The sequence below is a fragment of the Crotalus tigris genome, unplaced genomic scaffold (assembly GCF_016545835.1).
Source record: "Crotalus tigris isolate CLP2741 ecotype Arizona unplaced genomic scaffold, ASM1654583v1 scf7180000019364.2947544272:3078424, whole genome shotgun sequence".
Classification (NCBI taxonomy): Eukaryota; Metazoa; Chordata; class Lepidosauria; order Squamata; family Viperidae; genus Crotalus; species Crotalus tigris.
Window position 1 is genome coordinate 376,233 of NW_024097500.1, and position 15,860 is coordinate 392,092.

The 15,860-nt window shown below is 53.4% G+C and overlaps 1 protein-coding gene across 1 annotated transcript; it reads left to right on the plus strand.

The window, feature by feature from the left end:
* Positions 1-11,932: 11,932 nt before the first annotated feature.
* LOC120316470 (snake venom vascular endothelial growth factor toxin cratrin) lies at positions 11,933-15,063 on the plus strand. Its single transcript, XM_039362118.1, has 6 exons — positions 11,933-12,215; positions 12,886-12,916; positions 13,328-13,524; positions 13,664-13,743; positions 14,243-14,278; positions 14,447-15,063. The coding sequence occupies exons 1-6, from the start codon at positions 12,171-12,173 to the stop codon at positions 14,490-14,492; spliced, it is 435 nt and encodes a 144-aa protein (XP_039218052.1). The 5' UTR covers positions 11,933-12,170; the 3' UTR covers positions 14,493-15,063.
* The last annotated feature ends 797 nt before the right edge of the window (positions 15,064-15,860 follow it).

Below are 15,860 nucleotides of genomic sequence, written 5' to 3' on the forward strand. Positions count from 1 at the left end.
GTAGGACTAGAAGACCTCTAAGGACCCTTCCAACTCTGTTGTTCTATTCTAAATATTAGTGCTGCCTTCCTGGCACTTTTAACTTAAGTTAGCCCGCCCACCTTTGGAAGGAGTGAAAGTCTTTTTAGGAATCTAAACGGGAGCTTCCATTTCCTCCCCTTTATCTGTTCCTGGTCTCCCTCCCTCCCTCTCCTGGCTCTGGCATGAGCTTCAGCTGGACAGGACCCTCCCGTGCTGTGGGAGATGTGCAGGCATTCAACCACTCCATTTTTGGCTGCACATTGTGTCTCAGAATCCCCTTCCTTCCTTTCCAGCTGAAATACAAACACACATGTTTCTCTGGCTTCTGCCTCTCACATGAGCTGGAAGGAAAACTGCAGCAGCAGGCAGTAACATGTGTGTACGTGTGTGTCAGTGTGCCACACAGGGACCTGTGATGGTGGGACAGGGACGAATTGGCTCTGGACTTGGAAACAATCCACACAAGAGTAATAACAGCCACCCCCTCCACCCCCACCAGTTCAACCTGTGGTGGGAAGGGAGGGGGCTCTGGGAAGGCTGGTTGCAATAGGGTGGGTGGTCTTTAGAGCAGGAGGGGGAGGCTTCAGAGAAACCCACTGGGACTCCCATCCCTGCTGACATCATTGGAAAATGCCCACCATAGGTGTGGAGGGGGGATAGAGTAGAGGTAAGCTTTTCAATAATGTATTTTATTTCTACATCACCCTCAGCCCCTCTGTGAAGGGGGGGGCAGTTTTGAAAAGACAGGCAGGCAGGCAGATCCCGGAGACCCCCGGCCCACCCACAGAGCTTCCTGCTCTGGCTCCCCCGGTGGTGCTGAAGGGCCGCTGGGCCTGACAGCCCGGAAGAGAGACCAAGGGGAGACGGGGGCGGGGGGCGTCCTTCGCGGGCAGGTCAGGGGCGTCTGTGGCCCGACCGGCGGGCGCGCAGGGGGGAAGGAAGGCGGGGGCGGGGAGCGGAGGAGGGGTCGTGCCTGGGTTCCAGTCCTCGCCGCCCGCGGACGCTCTCCCGGGCTCTTCCGTCGCTTCCTTAAACGAGGGTCGGTCGCGGCGGGGTCTTTCCTGCGGCTCCGTTGTCCGGCAAGGCCGGCGAAGGCAGCTCGGCCCTCCGGGAACCAGCCGGGGAAGAAGGCAACGCCGCCGGGGGAGGCCCGGGGACAGAAATCCCGGGAGGGGCAGGGAGCGTGCCATGGGCTTTGTAGTCCAGCGCGTGGGGCTCGCGAGGGGCCTCGTGGTCCGCGCCGGGGTCTCGCGCGGCCCCGCCGACCACGCGGCCGGCCGAAGAGAACAAACAACCCGCCGTTGCCCGGCTACAGCGTTCCATTCTCCGCTGACGTCACCTTTCGTTTGTTGATGTTTCCGGGCAACGGCGCCGCTGCCCTGACAACGGCCCGAAGGGGGCGGGCCTCCCCAGCCCGGGCAGCCTCCTGAGGGGCGGAGCCAGCGGGGGGCGGTGCCTGTCGCGGTTCCTGTGTTTCGGCCGCGTTCCTGGTCGTGAGAACGGGGCGGGGTGTGTGTGTGTGGCTCCGCAGGGGCCATTCACGTGTGTCACGGAGGGAGGAGGGCGCCCCCCCCCGCTCGCGTGGGACAAGCGCTGCCGGCGCCTCCGACCTGCTTTCCGCGGGAGACGCGGGGACCCTTTCCGGGCACCCGGCGCCGTTTCGGGTCTGCCCGCCAGACGAGGGTTTGTTGCCACGCGAAGCTCCTGCTGGGCCTGCTTTGGGGCGGTTCGGAGAAAAAGTTCGGCCTCCGCTGGCCGCTGGCCAGGCTCCGACAGCCGCGGCGAGGGTGCCGTGGCCTACTACAAGGCCCATGGTGCCCTCCGTAGGGAAACCGCTCCGGAGGGCGGCCTTCCGCGGGAGCCCCCTGCAGGCGGAGAAGGCAGCCGGCGCCCGGGGACTTCGGGGAGAGACCAGACGGCGCGGCCGCTGCGCGCTTCCTTCCGCGTCGGTGCGCTGCGCTCAGCCGGCTTCTTGACTCTGGTTGCTGAAGAGGCCGTGAAAAGAGGCTTCGCCCCGGGCAGCCACGGGCGGCGGATGGGCCCCTCTGGCCCCTGGGGCTCTCCATTGGAATCTCGGCTGCAGCTGAGCATCCTGGGAATTGTAGTCTCCCCATCTGGCAGACAGCAACACCAGGAAACCCAGGGCAGAGCAGCGCAGGAGAGAAAATGACTGACCTGCCTATGAAACGTTACGCCGAGGGTTTCTTTCCCTCTCGTTGCTCAGTCGGCTTATTCATTTAAGTAAGTATTAAGTAACAAGAATACAGGCGGTCCTCTACTTACAATAACAGTTCACTTAGTGACCCAAGTAGCAACGGCATTGAAAAAAGTGACTTACGACCGTTTTTCACACTTATGACCATTGCAGGATCTCCATGGTTCAATAATCAAAATTCGGGCACTTGGCAACTGCTTCATATTTATGGCCGTTGCAGCGTCCTGGAGTCACGTGATCCCCTTTTGCGACCTTTTGACAAGCAAAGTCAATGGGGGAAGCCGTATTCACTTAACAACCTTGTTACTTAAGAACTGTGATGATTCACTTAACAACTCTGGCAAGAAAAGTCATAAAATGAGGTAAAACTCCCTTAGCAAATGCCCCAATTGTAGTCGTAAATTGAGGACTATCTATAGTTTTCTTGAAGATGAAAAAAATGAGAGTTTTAAAGGGATTTGCTGCTTGACATTTTGAAAAATAAGGGTCTGTCCACAGGCAGTGCCGACCTCGCGCGAGTAGAGAAAGCTTGAAAAATTCACAAGAACAATGGGGCCTTAAGGGTCAGGCTTTTTACCATTACAGTTCATAATGTGGTTGTACTCCATGATTTTAATTATCTTCCCTTCCTGTTACCTTGAAAATGAAAATTTGCCCCAATCCCTGGTTAGATATCTAGCCGGCTTTTCTTCTGGACTGCAAGACAGCGTATTTCGCACTCTGTCCTCTGATTTTTGTTCCCATCTACGTGGGGGGGGGGTTGCTCTGGCCCAAGGCCAGCTTTGAGCTTTCATTGTTGAGGAGGACCGAAACCCCGAAGAGGGCTTCTTAACCGTGGCAGCTTGAGGAGATGTGGACTTCATCTCCCAGAATTCCCCTGCCAACTTTGCTTTGCTGGCTGGGGAATTCTGGGAGTTGAAGTCCATTCCTCTTCAAGCTGCCACGGTTGAGAAATGCTGCCATAACGGTTAAGCAGACCTTCTGGCCAGAAGATCCTGGGCAATTGTGCAGGACTGAGGCCAGGGAGATGCTGCCAACCCTCTGGGGGCTCAGATTGGGCCCCCCTGGCTCTGGGCTTGGGCTTTGTTCTGGCAGTGTGGATCTCTGAAACTAAAAAGTTGCCCTTTTTCAGAGAGACCGAAATTGAGCTGTGAATTGAATTGAATTGGCTCTTCACATAACCTCCCCCCCCCATTCCGATGCAGGTTGCTCGGTCCACCACACAAAGCCTTCCAGATGTGTCAGCCGTGGAACATGGATGAATGCAACGATGTAAACATCATTGCAACAGCTGGTGAGTAAAGGATGCTCACAGGGTTTCTGGGAAGGGCATCTCGTGTGTGTGTGTGTGTGTGTGTGTGTGTGTGTGTGTGTGTGTGTGTGTGTGTGTCTGTGTCTGTGTCTCTGTGTATGTGTGTGTGTGAGAGAGAGAGGGAGTGAGGGAGAGAGATTTGCAGCCTAGGGCAGGAACAGGATTCCTTATCTGGGTAAGTGTGTCAGCGAAGGGACGCAGCTGAGTTTTTGCCTGTGAAAGGTGACTGCGGGCCGGTGCTGTGCATTCCAACATTCCCCTCCTGCCTTGCGTGCCAGGAACTGCTGGCAGTGGCAATCCAGCCTTTCCCCACCAGGCTGCGGGCTCTGGACCCTGTCCAGAAGAATTTGGCCTCTGGCCTCAGTAAACAACAACAGACAGAATGGGAAGCCAAAATATGTTGCTAAGAGACAGATGTTTTGCTCCCGACAAAATGGGGCCTCCCGGCTGGGAGGGGCTGAGGAGGGAGTGGGGGAGAGAGGGAGAAAGCAAAGGGGTGAGTGGGTCTCAGAAGGAGGGCAGAGTAAAATGGGGGGGGGATGCTGGAATCCCCTCCCAAAATAGGCTCAACTATCATTTCGGCACCAGGGAAAACTTTTAAGTTGCATTGCCTTATTTATTTGTTTTTATTAGTTTGTAACATAAAATGCAAAAGAAAATAGTAGGAAAAACAGGGAAGAAGGGGAGGGAAAAGGGGAAAAAGAAAGAAAAGGCATTGACTTCCGATTCCCTTTGATGCAGTAGAATAAGATAATAACATGCAACCTCAACTTTTTACTTTTACAAAATAATTTAAACTAGTCATTTCTAGAACAAACCTGTCTAATTGGTAAAACCCAAAATCAAAGTTTTGGTTTTTTCCTACCTCAAGCACAAAGTCCAGAATTGGTTTCAAGTAGAAACAAAAGTGTGTTTTTTCTTTTAATTGAAGCAATTTCGCCCTCTCTACTAACTTCACCAACTTTTGCAGCCATTTGTCCATTGTGGGGATCGAAGCATCCTTTCATTTTTGTGCATAAAGTAACCTCAAAGTTCCCCCCCCAAAATTCCAAGTCTTTTTCTTTTTATTCTAGTGGTATTGCTTTAGATCGTGGTTGTCCCGACTTTTTGGCTTGCCGAGGTCACATCAAGTGGAGAGGAATTGTGTTGGGCCACATATAAAAGATATAGGGTGCATATAACTAACAAACTTCCTTTATTTGTAAATATTTTTTACTCTGTTGTGGAGCCGCATTACTAGCTGTCCAGGGCCACGTGTGAATTACTGGACTGCAAATTGGACAGGTTTATTTTAGATTTTGACGTCTGCCTTGCTGTGGTTAAATTTGTAGTTTATTTTGCCTTTTATTTGATGTTATTAGTATATTTCAGCTTAAGTTGTCTTGTTTCTTCTTTGGTGTGTTTAAAGTAAACCACCCAGACAGCTTCTGCTATTGAGCAATTTAAAAATTGTGCTAAATTAATAAAAAATAAAATAATAAATGGTTGCATGGCAGATACATCCTCCACTACATGGTATCCTGTTCTGCCTTTCCTGCCTCAGTGGGCCTTACAGCTGTTTTTCTCCCTGCCCTTGGTTCTTTTCCTGCCCAGGGTCAAAACCTGGCCTGGTACACACCCTCCCCCTTGGGGCAACCCTGCCACCGCCCCGCCCATTTCTGTGCCGTCCTACAGCTCCCCCCCCCCTTTTCTCTGTCTCTGTCTCCTGTGCCCTCTAGAGTTCCTGCATGGTACCAAGGCTATTTATGTAACACCAAGGCTGCATCTTTGGATGGTGCTATGTCTAAGTGGTTAAAGATGCTGAACTTGTCAGCTGGAAAGCTGGCAGCCCTGGTTCGAGGCCCGAGTGCCACGCAATGGGGTGAGCTCCTGTTCCTTGCCCCAGCTCCTGCCCACCTAGCAGCTTGACAGCAGGCAAAGGCGAGGAGAGAAATAGGTGCCATGTGCCTCAGCATACAATCATGCTGGCCACGTGACCACAGAAACTGTCTTTGGACAATGCTGGCTGCCTCGGCCAGGAAGCCGCCCCCTACAGTTGACCGCGAATGGAAAGGGGAAACTTTTACCATTATTTGCATTTTATGATTGGAAAGCTCCAGCACAGGGAAGAACATTTCACAGAGAACCACCTGGGCCCCAGAAACAGATTCCTGACCTCAGCCTGGCACTGCTTCAGAGTGCTGCATTCATGGAAGTGTGTCTCTGGGTCGTTACAGGAATGGGGGAATTTTACAAGCGATGGCAAATCGGCACCCCTTTCTCGCCTCGTGGGTTACTTAAAAGTTCTGCAGTTTCTCTGTAAGGGAGGAGGACACTGTGTAACTGAAAAGTTGTAGAAAAAGAGCAAATAGGCAGCTGAAGCCCTTTTCAGAGAAAAGGCAAAAATGGGGGGAAAGGAAAGGGTAGAACAACCTTCTCCAATCCTTCCAATCACGTGGTCACCAAACTTCATTCAAGCCAGCTAAAGCTGTAAGGAAGCAAAATTCCAGCCACGCCACATATCCAGGCATTGTTTTGAAAAGGAGATTTTGGACCAGATAGCAGGCTGGCACCGTAGCCTGGTCCTTCCAGGGAGACCCTTCCAGACACCCCAGTTAGCGAGAGTTGCCTTCTGGACATTCAAAAGACCACCCACCTGCTCTCTGCCCCTTTTCCTTCCAGGACCTGCAGTGTGCCATATGTGCAAACAGCTCTTTCATTTCCCCCCCCCCCCCCACACAGGCATCAGTTTCCGTTTTCTAGTGCTGTGGCCAAATTTTCTCCGAGTTCCTGAAGGAAGCGAATCCTCTGGAAAAGAGCGAGCGGATGCTAATGGGACGAACAGACAATTCCTCTCCCATCAGGCCACCCTTGGCAACATTTTGGGGCGGGCGAGTGTCCTGAGGCCGAGTCCTGCGGACTGCAGGAAGAGTCAGTCGCTGCCTCTGCTGGTCCTTCCGCCAGCAAAGCTCGCGCGATGCCGCAGCTGGGGGACCGAAGGGGCCAAGCCGAGGCCGGCAAGGAAGGGGAGGGGTTGAGGGGCTCGGAGGGACCCACAGCGGGCAGGCAGGGACACGCAGGGCTGCCCCTCGGCGAACCCCGGAAGGCGCCGGGACCCGCGCCTTCCTTCGGCCGTTCAGCTGGGTCAAAGGAGCGCCGCCCTCGGGCGTCCCCTGGCGGCCAAATCGGCGCGGGTCATTCCAGGTGAGCGCCTGTCGCAGCGGCTGCAGAAGGTCGACGGGGGTCGCGGGAGGGCCCCGAGCAGCCCCAGCCCGGCGCCCGCAAAGCCCCCGAGCCCGGCTTCCCTCCGGCCGCGCGGCTGCGGTGGGCTCGGCAGGGAAAGAGCCGGTCCTCGCGGATCGCGGCGAGGAAAGAAGGCGGATCTCCGCTCCGGCTGCGGCGCCCTCGGTAGCCCCGACCCGCGATCGGGGCGCGGCCCGCGGGGGGCAGAGGCTGCCGGGGCCGGGCCGGGCCGCGTGAGCCCCGCCGGCCTCTGATTCAGCCGCTGCGCCGGTGCCCGCGTCATCCCGCTCGCGCCGCAGCTCCCGCGGATGCTATTTCGGGCGCGGCGGCTCTCAAATTAGCGCGGGGGCCGGCGCGGCTCCCTCTTGCGCGCCGCGCGTCAGCCGCGCTATTCTTAGCCCTGCGCCCCTCGCGCGCGCGCGCTCGCCCGGGAAGCCGCGGCCCCGCCGGACCGAGCCCGCCGCCGCCGCCACCGCGGCTGACGGCATTCGCCGCCCCGCCTGCCTTGCGCCGGCCGGCCGCGCACCGGCTTCTCGCGCATCTCAGCGTGGAGGCGCGCCCGTCTCTCCGCCCCCCACCGGCCCCGTAGGGTACATTCACAAGTGACGCGGGGAACACGCCTCCCAGCCTAGGCTGAGTCACCGGTGAGGTAAAAGCCGGCTCAGCCGAGGAGGGCCTGCTGGCGTCGGTGCCTCTCGCCCAGCTGGTCCGGGAAGCTAAAAAAAGCAGAGCGAGGACCGTAGCCGCGTCATGCCGCACAGAGCCTCCTTGGGCAGGGGCAGTGTACCCGGAGGGCGGGCGCCGGGCAGGGCCTGGCCTCGCTTTGCGCCCTTTGCCGTCAGGCCGCCGCACTCCGGGGCTACGGCGCTCTTTCCTGGTCAGGCGGCCGGAGAGCGGCCGCGATCCTCTTCCAGGGCGGGGGACGCTGACACTACGGTGGGGGTCGAAGGAGAGATCAATGGGGAGAAGAAGGCTGATCACCCAGCAGCCCTGCCGCCCTTCCCATCCACATCAAGGTCACTCGTCCCCAAACGCCCTGGATTATGGGTCATTGAGTCAGGGTCAACGCTTAGCAATCAGATAGATTTCTTTCAAGCACCCCGGAGACCCCAAAAGAATTTCCCCACTGACAGATGGTGGATGCTGGCTGGGGAATTCTGGGAGTCCACACAACTTAAAATTGCCGAGTTTGAAAAACAGCGGCAGGGGACCAAAGCGCTCCCCTCCTCACAGAACCCCCCAGTCCCTCCCTTTCCCCTTTGGCTGCATCCAGCCGGGCCTCTCGAAAGGGGCGTTGGACGTTGGAAAACTCAGGGCAGCTTTCGGGGGTCCCCTACAAGAGAAGACTGGCTGGATTCAAGAAGCCAAGCCAAGATGCCTGCTGGTGGAGAAACGGCTTTCTTTAAACCAGGATATGCAGCCTTTGCAATATTTTGGGCTTTTCCTCTCTGGGGCAGCTAATGGAGTTTCATGGCCGAACCCCACCCCACCCCACCCGCCAGCCGGCCATCAGGGCGGCTCCACTAGGTGGAATCCACACATTTACGTGGGAGCTACCCACAAGCGTCGCTTATTGAGGTGGCGGGGGGGGGGGCTTTGCCTGCTTGTCAGGTTAAGGGGTCCGTGAGGTGAAGGGCACCGGGTGCAATTGTCGAAGTCGGCTCCGGGGCGCGAAGGGAAGAGCGAGCGGACCAGCCTCCGAAGCATCCCGCAGCTGCACCCAGGGACCCAGAGGCTGCTGCGTAACACCTGCAGACCCCTGCCTGGCCTGTCGGGACCCTCCGAGTTGCATTGGAGGCCTGACAGGCAGCCAGCCTTAGAGCTCACCCTCCGATGCCTTGGAGAATTTGGGCCCCTTTTGGGGGGGAGGGGGCATGGCTGTGTGCTGAGCTGCACTGCAACTACATCATCATCATCATCAATAATAAATAATAATTGGAAGGGACCTTGGAGGTCATCTAGTCCAACCCCCTGCTCAGGCAAGAAACCCTATACCATTTCGGACAAATGGCTGTCCAGTCTCTTCTTAAAAACTGGAGCATTCACTGCTTCTGGAGGCAGGTTGTTCCACTGGTTAATTGTTCTGTCAAGAAGTTTCTCCTTAGTTCTAGGTTGTTTCTCTCCCTGATTAGTTTCCATCCGTTGCTTCTTGTCCTGCCTTCAGATGCTTTTGAGAACAGCTTGACTCCCTCTTCTTTGGGGCAGCCCCTGAAATATTGGAACACTGCTGTCATATCCCCCCTTGTCCTTCTCTTTATTAAACTAGACATAATCAATTCCAGCAACGGTTCCTTATATATTTTAGCCTCCAATCCCCTAATCATCTTTGTTGCTCTTCTCTGTACTCTTTCTAGAGTCTCAACATCTTTTTTACATCGTGGTGACCAAAACTGGATGCAGTATTCCAAGTGTGGCCTTACCAAGGCATTGTAAAGTGGTATTAATACTTCACATGATCTTGATTCTATCCCTCTGTTAATGCAGCCTAGCACTGTGTTGGCTTTTTTGGCAGATGCAGCACACTGCTGGCTCATATTTAAGTGATTGTCCACTAGGACTTGGTCTGTTTCTTTTAAATAATTTAAATCCCTCTAGCTGTGTTCCATTTGTGGGTTTCATCCCACCATGTTTCCGTAATGGCAACAATATCATATCTGCCCTCATTAACCTGAATTTCTAGTTCACTCTGTTTGCTGTTCATACTCTGTGCATTGGTATATAGACATTTGAGTCCTTGATAACTGACCCTGTGTTTACTTTCTACATAACCTGTGTGGTGCCTGAGTTCCCCTATTTTCTTACCACCTATTTGGTTAGTGCACTTGTTTGGCACTCGCTATTAAAAGCTTGATTTTGCTTGACAGCAAGGTTGATATTCTTGTCCACACACACATCTATGTTACATGCACTGGTAGCCCAATAATTTTTAGATTGCGGGGGGAAGGGATGTTCTGTATCAGTTAATTCACTGTCCCTGCTGTTTAGTTTAAATATTCCTCCAGAAAATCTGTGAATTTATTGCCGAGTAGTTCAGTCCCTTTTTTTGATGGATGTAAACCAGTGGTTCTCAACCTTTTTATACGGCGACCCTGGTCATAAGGACACGCCGCGCATGCGCGGCGCCGCCCTGAGGGGAAAAAATGGCGGATCGCGTTGTTTGGCGACCCCCGTAAAATGGTCGTTCGACCCCAAATGGGGTCGCGACCCACAGGTTGAGAACCGCTGATGTAAACCATCCCTTTTGTACATTTTTTCATTGGACCAGCTACAGACATTGTGACTAATATAACCAAAGCCTTTCTCTTTACACCACTCCTTTAGCCACATATTGAATTCTGCTATACGCTGGCCTTTTCCATTTTGCTCCTTATACACTGGTAAAACCTCTGAAAAAGTAAGCCTACAGCCTATTCTGCTAAGTTCCTGCCCCAAGCTCTGGAAATCATTCTGCACAGAGAGCGCATCTTTTTGGGACAGATCGTTAGTGCCAAGATGTATAATAGCCTCCACATCACAATCCTTACTGGCATTCTTGACTATTTTAGAAATACGCTTCTTGTCCCTACTGGCAATAGCACCTGGGAGATACCTGACCTCTTTCAAAACTTCTGTATCCTTTCCTAAATTTACATCCCTTATAATTGAATCACCAACCAGAAGGTGGCTTTTCTTTTTGAATGTCTTTCTGTTCTTGCATGACTGATGTGTAATACCTGATTCACACTTCTCCCTGTCGAAAACAAGTTCTTTATCTCAGACCACGATCCCCTGCTTATTTGGGTTATCATCACAAATACCTTACCTATTTCTTTAATGTCCCTATTAAGGTCAGCAAGGGCACTGTATCTGTTGTGCAGGGACACAGCGAAAGCTTTGTGTTTATGATTCACAGCTCTCACCCTGCCAGATCCCACGGTTGTCCACACTGCCCTTCTCCTGCAGGGTCTTTGTGGCAGAGGGGGCTGATAGCAAGGAGCCTTACTAAAGTAGAAGGGCTGAACTGGACATTTAATTTCTGCCTGAAGAGCACAGATTACAGATCCTAAAGTATAACTTTATACTTTATTAAAGTTATGTTTCCACAGTTTCTACTGAAATATGCAGCATTACTATATTTGTTAGAAATATTTGTATTGTACCTCTTAAACCAAAAGCGCTTCCTACAATAGACTAAAAACAGCAGGACTGTTTTAAATTGTATTAAATTCTTTTTTTTTTATTGAAAATTTTTAAAATTTTTACAAGAAAAAAAAACAACCCTCCCCAACCCACCCCAGACCTCCCGTTCCCTCCCTCAACCTTCCCAGAGCTGAATATAGGCTTAGTTAAAGTTTCTTAAATTCTTAAAAAATATATATAAACCATAGATAAGTCTAAATACATTACTTAAACAACTAATAAAGTAATTAACAATAATATATATATATAAACATAATTATTAAAAAATAAAAAATACTTAAAAAGAAAAAGAATAAAGAGAAAGAAAGAAGAAAGGAAATATAAGTAGAGTAATAATGAAAAATATAAAGAGAAAAAAAAGTAATTCAATCTATAAAATATTAAAATTTATATATAAGTTATTGAAAAACTAAATAATATTTTTTTATATTCTTAATACTAGGCAAGGTCAGCAAAATTTCCCAGAATGGGAATTGATTGGGAAGGAGCAAAATGCCAGGCCTGCAGCTTTTTGCCTAGTTCTGCTGAAGTCAACAGAGAGATGCCCCCAAAGCAGATGGCTACTTGTCCCCCTGACCGACCCCAGTGCTTATTCCAGCAGGTGGGGCAGGGGAGGGGCTGCACATCTGCAGGGTTCCTTGTGGGGGGGGGAACACCTTGTGTTTTCCATCGTGTGTTCACAGCCAAGGTTTTATGTGCAGCCACAAAAAATGCAGCGGAATCTGGGCTCAGCATCACATGGCCTTGCCACACAGGACCAAACCAAAGGGTGCCACCCACATTGGCACCTTTCTGCCATGAAGGCTCCTGCCCTTCCCCTACTGGCTCAGGCAGGGATCTGGCTGTCTCCCCCCCACTTTTGGGGCTGGCCAGCGGGAGGTGGAGAGTGACTCCACTCTATGTGTTTCTTTCCTATAGGCTGTGCCCCATTGCTTCTCCTCTCTGCCCCTTCTCCACCTTTGGGCTGGACCCTCTCTGTTCCTCTTATAGCTGCTCTTTGCTTTCCACACTCAGACAGCAGATCCCAGAGGAACGGACTGCCAGGCCCTGCCAGCTTCTGGGCTTTGCCTACTCTGTGCCTGCTGTTGTCCAACAGCTTCTGCCTTTCTCTTGTCCTGTTAAACCTCACCACCACCACCACCCCAGTCTGAAATTTGCCCAGCTCAGATCTCACCCCATCTCCTTCTTCTGAGCAGCTGTGAAGCCAGGAGGAGATAGGCCATGGCTGCGTACCTGCTGGCAGTTGCCATCCTCTTCTGCATCCAGGTGAGAAACTCTGGGGTTCCCTGGTGGGGATCTTACCTGGGATTAACTCCTCACGGGGGAAAAACAGATTAAATCTGTTATTTAGTCAGGGTAACCAATAAAAGTGACTTCTAAGGTTGGAGAATTCACGACCCTCTGCTGCAGAGGAGAATTAAATCACCTCTGTAGGTGGTGGCAGACTCTCCACTAACACCGGTGGCCACCCCAGCCGGCTTGCCTGGCAGGATGATGCACAGAGCAAGTTGGTGCTTCTGGGGAGCCCCGCTGCATCTCCCTCTAGTGGTCACCAGTGGCATAGAAGCTTCTTGATTTCAAAAGTTAGCCATTGCATTGTGACCACTGGGCAGGAGCTGCCGCGGACAAGGCAACTGGGTGAGGGTTAAAACATTCCACACCAGCAGTTTTCAAAGTTGGCCACTTTGGGATGTGTGGACTTCCACTCCAGGCTGACTGGGGAATTCTGGGAATTGAAGTCCACATTAAAGTGGCTAAATTTGAAAAACACTGACCCTGCCGCCACCCAGATGGAGGACTAGAACCGTGGCTCGGGTGCAGATGCATTCTTGTCTTTGGCACTTCCTGGTTTTCTCGCTTTCCTGCCCTCCGTGATGCTCCCAGTGCCAGCTTCAGGGCTGGACCCTTTGCTAACTGGGCCTTTCTTCTCTTGCAGGGCTGGCCATCGGGGACAGTGCAGGGACAAGGCAAGTTCCCCTTCTAAGATCTTATCTGGTAAATGGGGGTGGTGCCCAGAGCATCGCTCTTGCCCTTGAAAAGAGCCGGGGGCAGAAAAGGGGACCCCCACCTCTGCCCCTGCCCCAGGCCAGAACCTCTGGGTGAGATCTCTGGCGGACAGGCGCCCTGCCATCTGCTCGCTCAGAGCATGTGGGAACGGGCTCCCTGGGGAGGGCAAAGGTTGCAGGGTTGCCGCATGCAGCGTTTCCCCCAGGGTGAGGGGCCTGGAGGGGAGAAATGGCCCGGCTGGAGAAGAGGAGGGATTACCCGCCCCCCACCTGCCTTTCCCCCAACCCAGGGAAGGAAGGCTGCGCTTGGCTTAAGGCAAGAGGGGCTCTGAAGGCCGAGGCAGCGCCTGACTCTCTTCCTCCCCTCCTCAGCGATGCCCTTTATGGAAGTGTATGAACGCAGCGTCTGCCAGACCAGGGAGATGCTAGTGTCCATCCTCGATGAGCACCCCGATGAAGTTGCCCACCTCTTCAGGCCCTCCTGTGTCACCGTGTTGCGATGCGGTGGCTGCTGCGCCGACGAAAGCCTCACGTGCACCGCTACAGGAAAGCGCTCCGTCGGTCGGGAGGTCAGGGGCTGTTCGTGCTGAGGCGACAGGGTGGGGTGGGGGGTGTCAGGATAGCTCTTGGGGGCTGGGAAGAGCAGAGCCCAGCCTTGGACTGCTGCTGGGGTGCAACTGAACGGTGGCTGTCTCTCCCCTCGGGTAGATCATGCGGGTGGATCCCCGCAAGGGGACTTCGAAGATAGAGGTGATGCAATTCACGGAGCACACGGAGTGTGAATGCAGGTGAGGAAGGGGGCCGAACAGCGGCTGTCCTGGGTGGCTGGTCAGAGGGGTGGGGGAATGGGGGAGAATTGCTGGAGGTGGAAGATGACAAGCAATTCTTAGTTCACACAACCCTGCCTCCCCTCCCTCCCCTCCCTCCCTCCCTCCCTCCCTCCCTGTTTTTCTTGCTTGTTTGCTTTCTCCCACCTTTATTATTTTTACAAATAACTCAAGGTAGCGAAGATATCCTCCTCCTATTTTCCCCACCACAACAACCCCGTGAGGCAGGTTAGGCTGAGAGAGAGGGACCAGCCCAAAGTCACCCGGCTCATTTTCCACACTGGGGCTCTGCAGGGGTCTCTGAGCAGGAGGGCAGAGGTGGGGGCTCCAGACCTGTGCAGCCGCCTCCTCAGAGGCCAGGCTTCTTCGCCTCTCTCCTCTTCCTGGAGCCTCCAGCTGTGGGCCAAGTCCTGAGCCAGCTGGCTCTGCAGACTGCAACTGGGTTATTTCCTCTTTCCAGGCCAAGAAGCACAGTGAACAACGGGAAGCGCAAGAAGTACGTGGGGGGGGGGGCTGGGGGTTAACAGAACAAGAGTTGCAAGGGACCTTGGAGGTCTTCTAGCCCAACCCCTGGCTCAGGTTGGCCTGGGGCAGGCTGGGAGGGTGGGGCAGGAGGGCAAGATGGCTACTTGAGCCGAACTCCTCTTTCTTCCCCCCTTTGCAGGAACCCAAAGGAAGGGGAGCCGAGAGCCAAGTTCCCCTTGGTCTGATCAGCTTTTGACTCCGGGAGCCCTTTGAGGCTTCACAGCCCACCAAGGTGGGGAGGCTCTGGTCTGCAAAGCCAGCTGGGGACGGCCCTGGGTCCCTGTTCTCCTCTTTCTGATGCTGGGGGTGGGTGGGAAAGGGAGGCATCTCCAACATCTGGAGAAGTTGCTATGTATCCATCTACACTTCTATGACAGCCGGGCCTGGCCTGGCCTCTTCCATGTTTGTTGACCTGCAAAACACATCACTCCCAGGCTGCAAGGCCAGAACTGAAGAGCGAAGGCAGCTTCCTTCTCCAGTAACTCAGGAATCGAGTTTGAATTTCTGGCATCCGAAAGCCTCTTTGACCAGCTAACTCCTCAGAGTTTGCCATTTTGTGTCAGCCTTAATAGCTTGTAGTAAAATTGTCCTTGTAATACACAATTTTTAAAATTAAGATTTGCTATCTCCCGACCCCTCATCAGGGGAGCTGGGGAAAAACATTTAGTTTCTTTTAAAGAATGTGGAATTATGTCTTTTAGCCCCGTCTGGATCTGCATGACTTTCAGAGCCTTGGAATAAATGGAGTAAACTAAATGCGGCTTCGTTGCTTTACTCTCAATTTAAAACAGGTGGCGCTGTTCTGTAAGGATCGGCAATGTTTAAGCAACATCTGTCTCCTCTCTCACATCAGGAGACAGATGTTGCTTAAACATTGCAATGCTGGCTGTGGAATTCTGGGAGTTGAAGTCCACATGCCTTAAAATTGTCAAGGTTGAGAAACACTGCGCTTAGTCCATGAACCCAGGCGCTGGTTTGTATACTCGGGAGGTAGTTTGTGATCCCAGCTGTGGCTCTGACCGCAAAATCACCTATTTCCCTGAAACCTGAGGGCACCTGGGGAGCCGAGTCCCGACTCCCACCGGTAAACACCTCTGTTCCGGGCGAGGAGCTTAGTACAAGAATTGGAAGATGTGGAGGGAAGCCCCCCCCCTTTAGTGTCTGTCAACGGGGCAGCAATTTGATGGGGTCTCACCAGCCTGGAAAAGGAGCAGCTTGGTCCGTGAAGAGAAGCAATCTTGCGAGTGACTTCACTGGACTTCCCTCCTGATGAGGGAGGGAACGCCAAAGGCTCTACAAGTCCTTGGAAGACAGCCAGGGCCACCCCTGCCTCAGGGCTCCGGGGCAGGGGTCTCCAAAGGCACGGCTCCAACTTCCCAGAATTCCCCAGCCAGCATGAACTCCACAAGTCTTAAAGTTGCCAGTTTGGGGACCCCTGCTCCAGCGGGGGAATTCTGGGAGCTGAAGTCCACAAAATTGCCCAGTTTGGGGACCCCTGCACCAGAGGGCGGCACAGATGTTTGGCTGAGTCCGGGGGTGGGGGGGGTCCAGAG

What these genes read in the sequence shown, in the direction of transcription:
- LOC120316470 (XM_039362118.1), top strand. Translation starts at nt 12,171, where the DNA reads ATGGCTGCGTACCTGCTGGCAGTTGCCATCCTCTTCTGCATCCAG. An exon ending in CCATCCTCTTCTGCATCCAG is followed by an intron (nt 12,216 to 12,885) that starts GTGAGAAACTCT and finishes CTTCTCTTGCAG; the next exon opens with GGCTGGCCATCGGGGACAGT. An exon ending in AGCGCTCCGTCGGTCGGGAG is followed by an intron (nt 13,525 to 13,663) that starts GTCAGGGGCTGT and finishes CCCCTCGGGTAG; the next exon opens with ATCATGCGGGTGGATCCCCG.